The sequence below is a fragment of the Bos taurus genome, chromosome 19 (genome assembly GCF_002263795.3).
Source record: "Bos taurus isolate L1 Dominette 01449 registration number 42190680 breed Hereford chromosome 19, ARS-UCD2.0, whole genome shotgun sequence".
Classification (NCBI taxonomy): Eukaryota; Metazoa; Chordata; class Mammalia; order Artiodactyla; family Bovidae; genus Bos; species Bos taurus.
Genome location: NC_037346.1, coordinates 47,622,085 through 47,640,400, shown reverse-complemented (window position 1 = coordinate 47,640,400; position 18,316 = coordinate 47,622,085). Strand labels below are relative to the sequence as shown.

Here is an 18,316-nt window from a genome sequence, read left to right as displayed (position 1 = left end):
TATATAAATATATATACTTCATTCAGTATGCACTCTCCATGATGTTGTCTGCAGTGGTAGTACATTATTTTTCTTTGTTGTACACCATTCATCCAGTCTGTTGATGGACATGTGGGCAACTTATGTAAAACCTGAAGTTAGTATTGGGTTTCCCTGGTGGCTCAGTGGTATGGAATCTGCCTGCCTTTGCAGGAGACATGGGTTTGATCCCTGGGTCAGGAAGATCCCCTGGAAAAGGGAATAGCAACCCACTCCAGTATTGCTTTCCTGGAAATCCCATGGACAGAGGAGCCTGGTAGGCTACAGTCCACGGGGTCACAAAAGACTCAGACACGACTTAGCGACTAAACAACAAATGTTAGTGTTTGCCTTGGGCAAAATAATGAATCTCAACAGACATTCATGCTCAAGAAGGGAAATAATTCATAGACTCTTCAGTAAACTCAAAAGAGAACACAAGAAGCTTACACTTCTGTTTCCTAAGAAGTGCTCAGGGCCCTTCTCAACAGAGCCAGAGTTCTCTAGGAGTCACTGCGGCTTAGTTAAGAAGTAAACTGGGATGCACCATGAAGGTTGGTAGCTTTAGCTTCCATTGTTATGTAAGGATCTAAATGCTTCTCTTTCAGATAAACTGAATTTACCTAGCAATTTCTCATGTTATATAGCATTCTAGGATTCTAAAATGACATCACAGTTGGGGATCACCGTATTTAAAATAACCTAGGAGAGAAAATTTTGTCATTATATAGAAGTGAATACTCTTTGAGAAATGAGCATTAACATCTTCCACAGTCACTGATGTTCTGGATGAGCCATTCTCCTCATAATCACATCTGATGACAGATGCTGATGGTCTCCCAGAGGATGGAACAGAGTAGTGGCTTAGAAAAGGTTCAGAAGGGAGATGGGGAAGTCAAGAAGCATCGCATTATCATCTGCATAACAAACAATTTCATCTGGAAACTAGGAGCTCTTGCCTACAGTAAGTATTTTATTTTCTTGTGTCAGTGAGATAAACCTATCTAGGCACTCATCAGGTAAGTAAGAGAGACAAATGTAACTTTGACTTTGTAGTCTGGACCAGGTCTGGATATGATGGTTCATTTTGATAATGTCAGAGTGCCTGACTGTTCTGCAAAAATCTTGGTCTCAATTATTAGACAGCAACTTAGTGGGGTTAAAATGATCCCCTGACGTAGTTCTGAACAGCTGCTAAAGAAAAACAGCTTCATATTCCAGCCACTTATTTTCTGTATCACCCCCTTATGACTGAGACTGCTAGTGGTGTCTGAGTTATTCTCAGGCAATGTAGGCACCTCGTGATGCTACTTTGATAATATAGCCAGAGTATTGCGAAAATACCTAGCTATTTGAATGGGGAAGTTAATTCTTGCTGCCTGCCTGCCACACTCTCAAACTATAGGTGATGATTTCTGATAATGTACATTCTACTGAAATATGCTTCAATTTAATAACGGTTTTTATTTTTTTTTGCTGCACTGCACAGCTTGTGGAATCTTAGTTCCCCGACCAGGAATCACACTTGAGCCTTCGGCAGTGAAAGTGTGAAATTCTAACCACTGGACCCCATGGAATTCCCACATTATATTTTTAAAACCAAAGTTTTTAAAACCTAAAATCTCAGATTTAAATCCTTCAAAAGACTTCTGATGTGAGAAAAGACTTTGAAGAGACTGACAATATACTTTATGGGTTCTCTTTTAGATTTTGGGTGCTAAATCACTTCAGTTATGTCCAACTCTGCAACCCTCTGGAGAGAAGCCCTCTGGGCTCCTCTGTCCATGGGATTCTCCAGACAAGGATACTGGAGTGGGTTGCCATGCCCTTCTCCAGGGGATCTTCCAGACCCAGGGATTGAATCTGAGTCTCTTAAGTCTCCTGCACTGGCAAGCGGGTTCTTTATCACTAGCACCACCCGGGAAGCTCCTTTTTGATTTTATGCATGTTTTTATTTTACAACTGTATTTTGGAAGCAGAATTAAAATGTCACTTAAGGAACATGAACCTTTCCCCAGGTTCAAAAAGATATACACAAGTATATTACCCAAACACAAAATAATAGCTTAGTTGAAGAAAATAAACGGAAAATTTAAATATTGTAAGAGCAGAATTAATCTTCATTTCAGTACATATGCCAGTAAAATGGTGATTTAAAAAAATAAAACTTACCTGCTACTGAGTTTGGCCGTGGCATAAGATAAAGAGGAATAGACTGTACTGATTGTGATAAAACGGTTTCCAAATTCCTCTCTGGTATCTTATTCAGACTGTAGGTGGATGCCGTCATGTTTTCATCTACTCGATACAAACAGGAATCCATGCTGGATTTTTGAGACTGCCAAGGCTTTAGGTTTCCTCCAGATCCTAAGTCTTTACTGCTTTCCCCAACATATTTTGTGCGTTCCATGTTTTCAGAATAGCTTGTCAAGGTAGCTGAAAAAGAGTAAAATGAAAACCGAGAGATTAATCTGTTTATAATTACCCAAATGCACGATTAGATAATAAAAATATTAGTAACATTATTTTTAAAAAGTTACGATGATCATTTCATCTCCATCATGAAATTTATTTATTTTTAATTAAAACTTATTTGGCTGCACTGGGTCTTAAGTTTCAGCACGCAGGATCATTAGTTGCTGCAGGTGGTATCTCTAGTAGTGGCATGCAACTCTTAATTGAGGCATGTGGGCTTTAGATTCCCTGACCGGGGATCAAAGCAAGGTCCCCTGCATTGGGAGCTCAGAGTCTTAGCCACTGGACCACCAGGGAAGTACCTCCATCATGAAATTAAATAACTGAAACCAAAATATAACTTTCTTTCACATAGATTCCATATTTACTTTAACAACTCTTATTTGAATGAATTAAAGAAATTCTGGATGCTTGGGGCTGGTGCACTGGAACGACCCAGAGGGATGGTATGGGGAAGGAGGAGGGAAGAGGGTTCAGGATGGGGAACACATGTATACCTGTGGCAGATTCATTTTGATATACGGCAAAGCCAATACAATATTGTGAAGTTAAATAAAATAAAATTAAAAAACAAAAACAAAACAAACAAACAAAAAGAAATTCATATATCAGTGCTACAGGACTTACAACTAGGGCCTATCAAATTCCATCAAAAGGGAATTTATATACTTTTCATGGATTGCTGGACAGTGTGAAAGATACCAAAAAGGTCTTTATACTCTTTTTATCCTATATTTTTCCTCACTTAAATTATTTCCTGGCCATTTTCATGTAACAAAGAATTAGAACATATAAACAGTCCTTAAGTAGACCCTAATACAGGAGAAAGAATCTGTCTAAATAAGGAAACACTACACAGACTTCTTGAATAGCTACCCTCTCCTCCATTCTTAATTAATTCGTTTAATATATTCAGACTTTCAGTCATAAATAGCCCCATGGATTACAACCTTTCTGCCACCACAAACAATGTTACACCTTCCCCAATGAGATTTTATGGATTCTACAGCATATTTTATAATCTCTGAATATGTTCAGTGATAGTATACAGTGTATATTTATATTATGTGTTTATGTGTCTGTGGGTGTTCTTTTTAAACACATGCATGTTTCTTATCCTAATTTATAGAAACTGTCTCATTTAAAATACATTTCAACATTTTTCTTTCAGAAAAATCTGACTGAAGTATAGTTTCATTTGGGATAAAGATGTTGTGATTCATCTGACTTTGTATTCTTAGCTAGAAGCTTGGAGTTCACACAGCTGCTAGGGTCAGTATCCTGAATGATGGAGAATGCAAACTTCTGTTTCTCAAAGGACTGATCCACATGGAAAGTATCTGTTATTTAACCCTTTGCCTTTCATGTCTGGGTTTTTTTTTTTTTTTTTTTTTTTGGTGGTGTGTCCTAGCAGAAGTTTTTATCCTTAGGTTCCAAATTAAGAGCTGGCTAAGGTTCACTTGTATCTGTGTGGTCTTACCCTGGTATATATTCCAGAAATATAGCCCTTTTCCTCAGATAAACCATGAGCACATTCAGTAGGTCCCAAACACTGAAACACTACACTTTTTAAAGGTCTGAGAAGGTAGTAATTGGTTTTTTCAATTTTTCAATATTTCAATTAATTTCTAAGAAATAATATGTTTACTGGTGACCAGCTAACTAAAATGTCAAGCTTCTATAAACTTAGCTGCAGTTACATCAGGGGTGATAACACCAGTTACCTACATGTTGAACAGAAATTTTGGCATATATATATACACACATATACACACACACACACACATATGTATATATACACATAATATACCACTTCTCAGGTGGCTCAGTGGTAAAGAACCTGCCTGCCAACAGGAGATGCAGGAGACAAGGGTTTGATTCCTGTGTCAGGGAGATCCCCTGGAGAAGACAATGGCTACCCACTCCAGTATTTCTGCCTGGAGAATTCCATGGACAGTGGAGCCTGGAGGGCTATAGTCCATAGGGTCACAAAGAGTTGGACATGACTGAGCAATTCACTAACAACAACGACATGATACATAAACACATCATGCATATATATGTTTGATAAATAAAAATGAGATATAACCTATTTGATGATGCACAGTGTGATGTCGAAAATTTTTTCAAAAACATGAGGTCTATCAATAAAAATTATGAAAGTCCTCATTGGTGGCGAAAAGATCTAAGAAACTGAATCCATGGTACAAAGACAAAAATATTCAGTGGCCTATGGACCCTATTTTATCATTTAAATGATGACGTTTACAATAAGGAAGGCCATCTATGGTCATGGTATTTAAAGTAAAAACAAGGAAGACATCTAGTTTCCCAAGTAAGAAGAGCATTGATGTCATTTTGCACTTTAATTGTACTATCTGCATAAACCAACCTGATACTTCATACTTCATTTGTTTTTCGAACCCGAAGTATCCTCTGCCCTTTTTCACTAAAGAGAAATGGATCTAGGCTCTGGCACACAGTTTAAACTATGATCAACACGTATCTGTTGAGAGGATGAATAACTTAGTTTTACTGGATGCTCAATGGGCCAGAACCACTGGGGACCAGAGTGAAAACAGACAACTCACCAAAAGTACCAGAAGTTAAGAGTCTCTGGGTCAACATTCCCAATGAGGACTTTTGTACATTTCTGCTTCACTGATGCTTTTCCCAGAGCATGGTGACTTTGAGTTAATTTCATTCAATTATTTAGTCAATAAAATTTTATTGAGCAACTAGTTTATGTCAGAGTACAGTGGTGAACAAGACAGGTCCTAAATCATTAATCCCAGAAAAAGGACAATTCTGTGACAGAAGAGGCCACATACACACAAAAAATGAAGCATAACAAAATGAAATGCTATTTTTAATAACAACATGCTAATATCCATATATTATTTAACAAATGCTTCTATTTTACTCAACTATTCCTCTATAGTGAGACTGTATCATATAATTTAAAGTTACCAAAGTGAATGAAGCATCAGAGAATGCAACGATATTTTTGATTCATGTGGTAACTAAAAATTTCAAAAGTCTAAAGCCCACACAATCTATATATCAGATGTTGGCCTACATGAATTAACAACCCGTATGTGCAAAATTTCTATGAATGGAGCTGAAGAGGAAGACATGGCCTCTCACTGAAAAATATACGTATCTGTTTTCCAATAGACCTATTCTGTCCCTACTTTAATTCTTTAGATCTAGTTATTTCCAGGTGCAACAAAGAATGGTGGGAAAATACTGAGTTGTAACTAACTAAAGAGATTTTTCTGAGACTTTCTGCATTTTCTTTCCTTGATATAGAAAAAAAATTGCTATCTCAGTATAAAGAAGTGCTGACACAGCCATATAGGACAGTAAGACAGTGTGAGGAAGTAGGAATTACAGGCTGATAAGTAGCCTCATTGTGAATAAAATTAACTCCATATATTAAAAAAGTTTTATTGAGGTATAATTTACATACCATAAAATATACCCTCTGTAAATGGGTTGATACATGGATACAGGCACATTTGCTTGTCGTCAATAATATTTTAAAACTGACAGCAATAATTTTTCAAAAAAGCTTAACATTCCTTATTCTGGCATCTGTGTCAGTCCTAAAGGACCCAGAAATCATGTTTCCAGTAATAGCAATAGTAATCATTTTTTGAAATCTGATAGTAATCATTTTTATCTTGATTCACTACTCTGCTTTTGTTGATAAAGACTAAGTTTTTAATGTTAGATAATGGTGTTAGGTCATCTGTTCTGAGAGAGAATGATTTAGAACTATGCAGTGTGGGTTTTGAAGTTATACAAACTTGAATCTCAGCTTTGCCTCTCAACATCTGTGTGATCTGGGACCAATTATTTTTGAACCCCAGTTTTCTAAGTCTAAGAAACATCATTATACTATTATGTAAGACAGAGTTAATTCACAGCTAGACTGGGCCAGTCCTATACTTATCTCTAGGGATGACTGGAAGTCTGGAACTGACTCTTAGCCAAGATAAGGTCAACTGGGATAACTAACAACTTATAATTTGCTGTTTAAGGTTTGAAATTCCCCAGGTAGCACCCAGGTCTAGTTGTTTATTGCCAGCTTACATCTGGAGGACTTAGACAGCCTGGCTTAGCCATGGGACCAGAGACGGACAAAAAGCTTCACTGTCAACTTTTGGGGAGCTCTCCTGAAACCCAGATTCCTTATACAAATCTTGGTGACTTACACTCTGGGGACAGAGCGCATCCATCCTGTTTGATTAAAAAGGAACCTGGAGAGCTCCACCTGGGAGGGTCTTGGGTCCTCTGTGCTCACTTGCATGCTTTTCGCCTGCTGGACTATATCTTTACTAAAAGCTTTTTGTAAGAATTTTTCTGTGGAGTCTTATGTATCTTTTCAATTATTTGATCCTGGGGACTCTATTTTCATATAAGATGACTGTAAGAATTAAATAATGGTACCTGCCTAAACAACAACAACGTGCCTCATACTCTGTACTCAGTCAATGATTGCTGTCGTTCGTTAGTTAGGTCAATCATGCAAGGGAAATGCTCCGGTCTTCTCGATCACTTAAATAGGCAGTGTCCAGACAGACATCTTCGACAAATATTCATGCAATATAACTACCAAAATTTATTAGTGCTAAGTAATTAGAAGGTGAACCTTCCCTGGTGGCTCAGTTGGTGAAGAATCCGCCTGCAACGCAGGAGAATCAGGTTCGATCCCTGGTGTGGGAAGATCCCCTGGAGAAGGAAATGCAACCCACTCCAGTATTCTGCCTGGAAAATCCCATGGTCAGAGGAGCCTGGTGGGCTACAGTCCATGGGGTCGCAAAGAGTCAGACATGATGAGTGACTAAACCACCTCCAAGGATGACAGAGTCACTAGCATAATAACTGGAAGAGCTTTTAAGTTTAATTAAAACAATAACCCTGTATATGAGACAGCAAAAGAGACACTGATGTATAGATCAGTCTTATGGACTCTGTGGGAGAGGGAGAGGGAGAGGGTGGGGAGATTTGGGAGAATGCCATTGAAACATGTATAATATCATGTATGAAACGAGTCGCCAGTCCAGGTTCGATGCACGATACTGGATGCTTGGGGCTGGTGCACTGGGACGACCCAGAGGAAGGGTATGGGGAGGGAGGAGGGAGGAGGGAGGAGGGAGGAGGGTTCAGGATGGGGAACACAGGTATACCTGTGGCGGATTCATTTCGATATTTGGCAAAACTAATACAATATTGTAAAGTTTAAAAATAAAATAATAAAAAAAATAACTGGAAGAGCTTAGTGAAGATACAATTGCACATTTCTGAAAACAGGTTGTAGAAAATATGAAAAATTATCTAACGCTCAGTTTGTGACTCAGAAGAATGACTTCTTAAATGTGACAATTTGGACCACAGAACACATTACATCCTACTGGAATGTGTGTGCATGTCATTCAGTCATTCAGTGACTCTTTGTGACCACGTGGACCAGGCTCCTCTATCCATAGAATTCTCCAGGCAAGAATACTGGAGTGAGTAGCCATTCCCTTCTCCAGGGGATCTTCCCAATCTAGGGATCGAACCCAGGTCTCCGGCATTGCAGGCAGATTCTTTACCACTGTATTACCTGGGAAGCCCTGCCTAGTGGAATATATGTTACTAAAGGAACAAGGGTCTTTGATGAGGAGGAGTTTCTGATTTTGCTTTTTAGTTACTAATGTGAAATACTAGGGGAAAAATAATCACTGAACAAGTAAAGCTGCAGGCATTTCATTTTCCTAGGTGTTAAATGACACAAGGCTAAAAGATATAAGACCAAATTTGGCAATAAATCAGGACCTAAAGACAAAACAAAACACTGAGATTTGATTAAAAGAGGGAATTCAAGAATTATACCTTTCTGGAAGGAACTGTGAATCCCCAAATAAACAAAAGGCCAAAACAAAATGGATCCATGCTTAAATCTGTTTTACTAAACAACACCATGCCAAAACAGACCACTATTCAAACTTCACATGAAAAAGGATAGGCTAGAAAAATGATGTGTATCTCACAGAGTTTATGATTATCAGGATTTTTGCTTGAAGCTATGTATAGCTGATAGATTATGCGTAGTTAGTGGCATCTACCTAGGCACATATATAAAGGCATCATACCATCAAATTAATACCAATAAAATAGTCACAAATATGAAATTATACTGTAAATACCTGACAATCATGTCAGTGATATTTTACCACATATTTAAGAAAGCTGTGAGTCTCAAGACAGAGAAGCTATGACTGTTACAGAGAATGCTTTCTATGGTAAAAATTAAATCACCTATGGGGTGAATTCAGATCACAGAGAATATAAGTAGTCATAGCTATTGCCAATCCTTTAAAATCCAAGAAAGGAACTTTTTACACTCATAAGACTTAAAATTCAGGAAGCCTGCATTTCTAATATTCTGATTTTATAACTAGAATTCTACATATTTTGGCAAGCTATGAAAGTGATACAGGCAGGAATCACTAAAATTCTGATCACTATAGTTACAAAATGTAATCAAAAGGAATTCACATTGAACTGACTGATATATAAAGGAATAAAAATGGATAATTCAAATGATAACTTTTAATAGCTTTTGTGTTTTTTACTGATGGGGCAAGATGCATGATACTGGATGCTTGGGGCTGGTGCACTGAGGCGACCCAGAGGGATGGTATGGGGAGGGAGGAGGGAGAGGGGTTCGGGATGGGGAACACGTGTATACTGGTGGCGGATTCATGTTGATGCATGGCAAAACCAATACAATATTGTAAAGTAATTAACCTCCAATTAAAATAAATAAATGTATATTTTAAAAAATAAATAAATAAAATATGAAAAAAAATGGTATACTAACAAACAATAGATGTTATTGTTTGAAATAATGTAAGCAATATTTAATTTGGAAAAGTAGATATTTCTATTATCAGTGGGGAAAATACTTAAACAAAACATATTAAAACAGTTAAGATAGGCGAGCCTTGATATTTCCACGGTAATAACAATATCTTTGATTATTATTACTTACGCCACATGCAATTTTCTTCTAACTCAAATGCAATGCAAAAAAAATTAAAGAGAAACAAGTTGTTTCTCAAGATAAGCTGCACATATATAATTTGATAACTACTCTACAATGTAAGTAATTTTAGAAGCAGAAGACATTATTCTCTTTCTTGTCTCACGATTCTGCAAGTAAATCTGTTTCAGTATTTATATACATTAAATAATGGAAGTTTACTAGTCTCCAAATTAGCTCTGTTATCCACAAAGGTACTTACTTTTACAAGGAACATAATTTTGGAAATATACCAGAAAAAAATGAGGAACATTGTTATATGTCAAAGCGGGAATCTCATTTTTAATTTCAGAACATTATGAACATTTATTTTGAACATCCACTGACATGTTAAGCTTCCACTTAGAATGTACTTGCAAACGGATTTTGTCCAATCTGTCAGCACCATGCCCACTGCTTGAATAAATATATTTCTAAAGTACTCTTTTTTGGTATGGTAATATTGATGACATGCAGTTACAGACACTAATAATACCGACAGAAGAACCCAGGAAGAGGTTTGGCTAGAGATTATAGAAGTCATTGTGCCAAAATGAATCATAAAAAGAACACAGTAGAATAGTCAATGGAAGAACTCTACTATTTATTAAAAATTTAATAATAATGTTCCATCTTGCACCCAGTGGTCACTCTGCTGCTGCTAAGTCGCTTCAGTCGTGTCCAACTCTGTGCAACCCCATAGACAGCAGCCCATCAGGCTCCCCCGTTCATGGGATTCTCAAGGCAAGAACACTGGAGTGAGTTGCCATTTCCTTCTCCAATGCATGAAAGTGAAGAGTGAAAGTGAAGTCACTCAGTCGTGTCCGACTCTCAGTGACCCCATGGACTGCAGCCTACCAGGCTCCTCCGTCCATGGGATTTTCCAGGCAAGAGTACTGGAGTGGGGTGCCATTGCCTTCTCTGAATGGTCACTCTAAACACTGTCAAAAAAGTAACTGAAAGTACCAGGTCAGTCATCCTTCATCTCCCACCCTTTCACTCTTAAGCTTTCCTTTTTATAAATATTTACTGAGCACCTACCATGCTACCACATTTTCAGTTATTGGACTAGGCGCTACAGATATGGATGAATAAGGCACACTTTCTAAATAGTCTAAGGATGAAAAGCAGGCTCTCAAAGGGATTATAATACTAGTGTTAAATGCAATGATACAGATCTGCTGTATCTGGGAACATGGAATAGTAATAGGTACTGGAGAGGAGGTGGAGTGGAGAAATGAAGAGAGGGGGTGGTGGCAGTGGTGACTGAACACCTAAGGTGATTCTTAAAAGTATGTGGGAGTTAATCAAATTTAAGAGGGGAGAGGAGATTACAGGCAGAATGATCAATACGGGCAAAAGTAGAGAGGTGAAAAACTGCAATGTGTCAGGTTACCACAAAATTTAATGTTAGACTCTAGTAGTGGGATTAAAGGCTGGAGAAATTGGCTGTGGACAGATTAGGAGTGATCTGATCAGATTTGGTTTCCAGGTAGATTACTGCACCTTACAGATAACAGAATCAAAGTAGTAATCATTTTTCAGTTAATTTGCTTTGGTTGGCTGTGGGAAAAACAGACTTAGAAAGGACAAGAAGAAAAAGCAGAGAGAACAGTTAGATCTGTATTAATCTAGGTTTAAGGTAATGAGGATTATGAAGGCAATGCTAGGAGAGATGAAAAGAAAACACAGGGATGAGAAATACAGGGGAAGGAAGGAGGCAAGGATTCCCCTTGGCTTTCTAGCTTGGTTCCTGAGTAGATAGTGATGTCACAATAAGGATATTTTAGACAATTTTATGCAAGTAAATCTGAAAAAGATTTAAACAATTATTAAGGAAAACAGATTCAGGAAGGAAAAAAAAAATTTAAGTCCTATAGCATTAAATACATTGAAGTAGTAGTTTAAAAAATCTGCATGAAGAAAATATCAGGATCTTCCCGAAGCAGGACTCAAACTCATGTCTCCTATATTACAGGTGGATTTTTTTACCTGCTTGAGCCATCAGAAAAGCCCACTTTAATGGTAGAGCCTACTAAATGGTCAAGAAACAGATAATTCCAATTTTCTACAAATTATTTCAGAGATTAGGAAAATAGGCTAGTTTTCATCATATTTTATGTATGTATTTTGTTTTGTTAAAATATTTAGCTATTTAGTGATAGTATATTATAAATACTCCTCATATAAAGAAATCACAAGTTAGAAATTATGTTAAATACTGAGAGTATATAAAATTATTAGATAGGAATCCTGCCTTTAAGGAGCTTTGGAGTAAGTTTTGAAATCAGGAAGTTTGACTCTTCCAACTTTGTTCCCTTTTTCAAAACTGTTTTGACTATTCATGGTCCTTTGAGATTCCACATGAATTTTAGAATGGGTGTTTCTACAAACAACTTTGTTGGGATTATGATAGGGATTTCAATGATTCTATAGATTGCTTTGGGAAATACTATCTTTTAACAATCCATGAACAGGACGTATTGCCAATTATTTAAGTCTTTTAAAAATTTCTTCAGTAATGTTTTATAATGTCTAGTGTACAAGTCTTTTACCTGCTCGGTTAAATTTACTCCTAAGTCTTTTATTCTGTTTGATCTTATTGTAGTGGAACTGTTTTCTTAACTTTTTTTTTTAGTTATCTATTGTCAAAGTATAGAAATGCAATTGGTTTTTGTATGTTAATTTTGCATCCTGTAAAAATATTCTTTTTATTGGCTCATTATTTAAAACGAATAAATTCACATGCTGATATAATTCATTTAAGTGAAAGAGATATGCTTAGTTGACATGGCATTAAATTATTTGCCATAACATCTAAACAAATATTTTGATTTGATAACCTTTAGAAGCAAGCCAAGGAGAAGGCAATGGCAACCCACTCCAGTACTCTTGTCTGGAAAATCTCATGGATGGAGGAGCCTGGTAGGCTGCAGTCCATGGGGTCGCGAAGGGTCGGACACAACTGAGTGACTTCGCTTTTACTTTTCACTTTCATGCATTGGAGAAGGAAATGGCAACCCACTCCAGTGTTCTTGCCTGGAGAATCCCAGGGATGGGGGAGCCTGGTGGGCTGCCATCTATGGGGTCACATAGAGTTGGACATGACTGAAGCGACTTAGCAGCAGCAGCAGAAGCAAGCCAAATGAGGAAAAAATATTTTATTGTCTTATTTCCATTTTCCTGCCCTCTTCAGTGTCTGTCATTTGTTGAGCAGCCTTTCCTCACTCCTTCCCTGAATCCTTTACCTTCCTTGGCACTGGTTATATTATATATACTGCCTTGATTTTTCTCCTGTTTGTCTGATCACTCCATTTCTGTATCCACTGGCTCATTCTCACACCTCTCACCTCCCCCTGATCAATCAGAATGTTCCCTAAGATTCTGTGCTCAGTCTTATTTCCCCCCTTTGCATTTCTTTTCTTCAGATTCTTTTCCCAAACTTTCCTCATTTCCATGTGACTGAGTCCCCTTAACAAGCATACAACAGGCAGTAAGTATATGATAGACTGAGAAATACCAAGAAACTCTACTAGTTTAGTGAGAAATGAACTTTTTCTGAACGACTTCTGTCGGTAGATGGATGATGTAAGTGAATTTACAAGAAGAAGTAGGAAGAACTTTTTCTATTCACCCCTTCTTTCACCAGATAGTATCTTTATTTATTTACTTTTTGCTTATTCAGGGTATTTTATTTTCATAAAGTAGACAATCTCAGACTTTTGTACGATCAGTGAGATAATGTCTTTAAAGGACTGGTTAAGCAGGGAGAGGCACCTCTATCTTTTTTTTTTAATGCTTTATGCCTCTCAACAGCAACATTAAAAAGAAAAGGACACATATTTTATACATATATATAAATATATCTCAATAACTCAAAAGCAGAATTTTTGAAAACCTTAAGCTTGTATAATTATTACAAAAAGAAAAAAAGACACAAAATGATTAGTATATAAACCAACTCACCAATGATTCCACTATCTCTGCTTTCAAGGGTGGAGGTTGGACTCGTGACGGCCCCATAGCTGCCGTCCTTGGCGGTCGCACTTGTACTGACTGGTGGGAGAGTGGAGCAGGGGCTGCTGGCTGGTGGAGAGGCAGTGCTGCTAGTCAAGGTGGAACAGGGACTTATCCGCTGGGTGATTGCTGAGGTCTGAAGAATTGAATGAAAAATAAGACAAGCTGATCAGCTGTTAAGTGAAAGTGTATCTTATGGTAAAACATATGCTTTGATAACAAAAAGAAAAAAAATCTACACGCACAGCTTTTACAGCTATTAGGTTCTGTTTGTTTTTGCTTTCCGGGATAACCATTCTGTGTTCTATAATTAAGGTGAAACTTGATAAATTTAACATGAGCAGAGACTGTGGTCTGTTTTTTCTGCCTAGGAAATTTACAGTGACAAGTAGTCTTTATTATTGCTATGAATTAATAGATGATTTTTTTTGTTCATCAAAAATTTTTCTTGCTGCTTTCAATCAACATAAATTTTCTGAAGGCTTAGAACTTGGTCTTGCTAATAATTTTCTTTGGGTAGAAAAAAAATCTTTGCAGCCAAGAAGTAATAAGATGGGCATTTTTTGATACATAGGTGGCTTCACAGAGGTAATAAATGAATGTAGGGAAAATGCCTATTTAAAAGTTTGTCAAATGAAGTAGAATAATATTAATTTAATACAAACAAAATAATTTCTCTGTAAAAACTGATTACAGACAGATCACTGAGTAACTCTTATACCTGAAGTTACCTCCTTTTTACATTTTTGATGGGAGACTGATGGTAATATATTCTGGTTTACCTAGTTTAATGACAATTCATTTTCTTTAGCTCTTTCTACCCAAATAAATTAATGAAATAATGAGTGAAAGTATATATGTTTTTTCGAACACTTAAGAAATTTTTTCCTTTTCAAAACAGTAACTGGTCAATGGCAGAATTACTTGAAGGAGGACTAATGATAAATTTGACATTTGAAAAAAAAAAGCATTTCAATTTCTTTACGTATAGAGTCTACTCATAATCTCTTTGATAAACTGAAGAGTTACATTTTATAACTTGATTGGAAAATATGTTGATCACTGGTTATGAGAATATTAAGGCTCTTTGACTCGTCCCAAAATGAGTGCCAGATGCAATTCCCTGTATTCAATTATCTGTGTTGAATTCAGGTTTTGATTTTAATTTAAATGCTATAACCAGGATATAAAAGATACATGGAACTCAACCAAGCATAAATGACTTTCTCAGAACACTGCAATCAAGTAAATCTTTTTAATCATATAACTAATATTAGAAACTGATTCTTCTTAATAATACAATAAGCCCTCAAATCTATGCCATTTCTCTTCTATATAATTTTTCACCATTGGAGGGAGGAGTTTCAATTTCTTTGTAATTTCCTCTATTTCTACAAAATGATGTTAGCCTATTAGAGCATGAGTAGGGCTTGCAGGAGAATTACCTGTGGAATGTAAAAAATAAGTTTCACTACAAAACTGACAGATACTGAACCCCACCCCAGTCTTACTAAATTAGAATCCGCCCTAGTTAGAATCTGGCAGAGCAATTTTTAACCGCCTCATTCTCAGTTTAAGAAACATGTGGCTACTTTATTAGAATTGTACTAGAATCTTTTTACATTAGATATATCTATAGTCATTCCATATTGAAAAAGTTTCATTTTGGTATGAATCTATTACTTCTATGGTAACTCATTTCCATTTTCAGACAAGATTCTCAGGCTGTTCTCTGAGAAAGGAAACTATTATATGCATAATACAGCAAAAGTGAAGGTTAAGCTCAAATGACATATTATTTTTACTATAAGTTATTTTCTGGAAAATAAAGCATTTATCACAGAATATATGCTTTAAAAGCTTTAACTGTAAAAGCAAAGCTTAAAGATCAACTCATTCAGAAAGCAGAAAATTTGTTTCATGGCTTGTGAATTTAAAGGCAAGTCTTATATTTACGTAGGGCTTCCCTAGTGGCTCAGAGGTTAAAGCATCTGCCTGCAATGCAGGAGACCTGGGTTAGATCCCTGGGTCGGGAAGATCCCCTGGAGAAGGAAATGGCAACCCACTCCAGTATTTACTTAAGGAGGCTAGTTAATGAGATACTCTTTTAGGCACAGAAAGACATTATTTACTCGCCATACTGTAGGCTAAAATGGACACCTAATCAAGCCACTCTACTTCTAAAACCTTTTGGTGGTTTTCCCATTGATCCCATTGGATCCCAAACTCCCAATCTGGATCTCTTCAAGGTCCTACATCCTAATACTCCAGAAACTACAGAGAAAAGAAAATACACTGGTCAATGAATATCACTTTGAATATCTTGTCTTTTGCAAAAAAATGATATATGGTAACTTGTGTGTGCTGGATTCTGTCATTATTAATACTGTTCTGAGGACACCATCACTACGGGTCTTCTTAAACAAAGCATATCTTTGTTAGTATGCTCTTTAGCACAGAAGAAAGTCACTAATAATCTTCCTAAGACTAGAAATATAGGTGATCAATTCAGCCACTTTCTTAGGTGGTTCCAAGACAGTGTCATGGTATATTACATTTCAAGCAGGCTATCATGTAGTTTTATTATTAATTTCTTACATTTGTTTAATGTTTCAAAGTTAAAGTTTTTTTTAAAAAAATGTTACTACCTTATTTCTCCTTATCAACCAAGTATGAAGTGTAAAAACTACACTAAATATAAAAGCTATGAAGCAAGTTCCTCCAACTCATACTTTCTGAATACATTTACATATAAATTACATTACATACTGTTTTATATCTTTTGTTTGCATGACATTTTACAGCTTACAAAGTGCTTTCGTATTCATGATTTAACTTGATCTTCACAACAATCCTGTCATTATTTCATATTACTCTGGACTGGTATGGTGTAGCTGTTGAGAACATAAGTTGTAAAAGCAGACTGCCTGGATTTGAATACTAGTCCATCACTTTCTGGCAGTGTTTCTTTTTTTCTTATCTGAAAGTTGAAATATTAAAAGGACTCTACCACACTGAGTTGTAAGGAAGCTTAAATGAAACAGTGTAAATAAAGCAACTAGTACAATGATTATACATAGTAAACACTTATTTAATGTTAGTTACTATTAACTTTGAAAAACCTAAAGCTGAGAGAGGTTAAGCGACATGTCCAAATTTACAAAATGGTAGGTGGTAGAGCTGGAACCGGAACACAGATTTTCTACCTCCTGGTTCAGTGACTTTTCTATTATGGCATCACTTTAGCTACATCAAATCAATGATACTACTCATTTACTTATTTTATGATGAATCACATAGTAAATGCACAAGTAAGGCACACTCTATTGACTTGGGGCTTAATTCAGAAATCACTGCAACATGCGGTGACAATAAGGCATCTCAAAAGCAACCCAATATAAATTTTAGCACCTGAAGAAATGTAGCGTTTTAGAAACAACAGCGTCCTTGGCAAATTCTCAGATTGTAATGTCATGTTGCTGGGTCATTATTATAGCAGTCATATTTTAACCTGACATGAATATCAAAAACTCACAAGTAAAATAGATGTTTTATTTATATCAATTTTTAAAAAGCCCTCAACACATATCATTTTAATTTTCTATTCAGATCACATGATACAGACATGGTTACAATGTAAATTAGTTATGAAAAGAAATCAATACCTGTCATCATGAAGCTTACCTTCTTGCATGAGATCAAACAATCCCTCACAACTAAATATGTCATGTAATAAATTAATGATAAGAGCTATAAAGCAGGGTAAGGGGATACAGTGATGGGCAGGGGCTATTAGATAAAATAACTAAGGAAGGCCTTACTGAGGAGATAACATTTGAGTAGAGCACTGGATGAAGTGAGGAAGTGAGTTATGTGCAAGAACATTCCAGTATAAATGAATGTTTTATGTGTCTGAGGAATGACAGGAAGGCCAGTGTTGCTGGAGAGCTGCAGTGAAAGGGTCAGGGGCAGGAAATGATACAGGACAGGCAGCGAGGGGTCAGATCAGGCAGCCCCTTTCTCGCCATGCTAAGGATTTCAGATTTAGGGTTAAATTTGGGGGATACAGTAGAAGATTGAGAGCAGAAAAATACTGGGCTGGCCAAAAAGTTTGTTCAGGTTTTCCACAATGGCCTATAAAAAAATCTGAACAAACTTTTTGGCCAACACAATAAAAGGACCAGATTCTCATTTTATAAGGGTTGCGCTGGATTCTGTGTAAACAGACCACAGGAGGCAAAAGTGGAGGCAGAGCCCTGTTAGGAGGCCACTTATTCAGGCAGTAAATACTTACTGAACACTTACTAACAGAAGAGTTTGTCCCAGGTGCAGAGGATACAGCAGTAAATGCGAGTGTGCTCAATCACTAAGTCGTGTCTGACTCTCTGCGACACCATGGCCTATCTGTCGCCCACCAGGCTCCTCTGTCCATGGAATTTCCCAGGCAAGAATACTGGAGTGGGTTGCCATTTCCTACTCCAGAGGACCTCCCTGACCCAGGAATCCAATCCAGTTTCCTGTGTCTCCTGCACTGAGATGAATATTTAGATCATTAATTTTTCAGATTTTCAGTTTTTCTAATGCATGTATCCTAAAGTTTTTAAATGCATATCTTTATATACTACAAGTTTTGTTATATTTTGTTTCTATTATTTCAGTTTAAAATATTTTCTAATATCTTGTGATTCTCTAACCTAAAGGCTACTTAGGAGTATATTAATATCCAAATAC

At 36.6% G+C, this 18,316-nt stretch overlaps 1 protein-coding gene across 7 annotated transcripts in view; it reads right to left on the bottom strand.

Moving 5' to 3' along the window:
- TANC2 (tetratricopeptide repeat, ankyrin repeat and coiled-coil containing 2) overlaps nucleotides 1–18,316 on the bottom strand; it is a 363,973-nt gene that overhangs the window by 124,255 nt on the left and 221,402 nt on the right. For all 7 annotated transcript variants that reach the window (XM_010816367.4, XM_005220895.5, XM_005220897.5 and 4 more), the window contains 2 exons: nucleotides 13,535–13,721; nucleotides 2,191–2,454 (listed from right to left, as the gene is read on the bottom strand). In XM_010816367.4, the coding sequence (XP_010814669.2) occupies nucleotides 2,191–2,454; nucleotides 13,535–13,721 (451 nt within the window). The remainder of the gene's footprint in view (nucleotides 1–2,190; nucleotides 2,455–13,534; nucleotides 13,722–18,316) is intronic.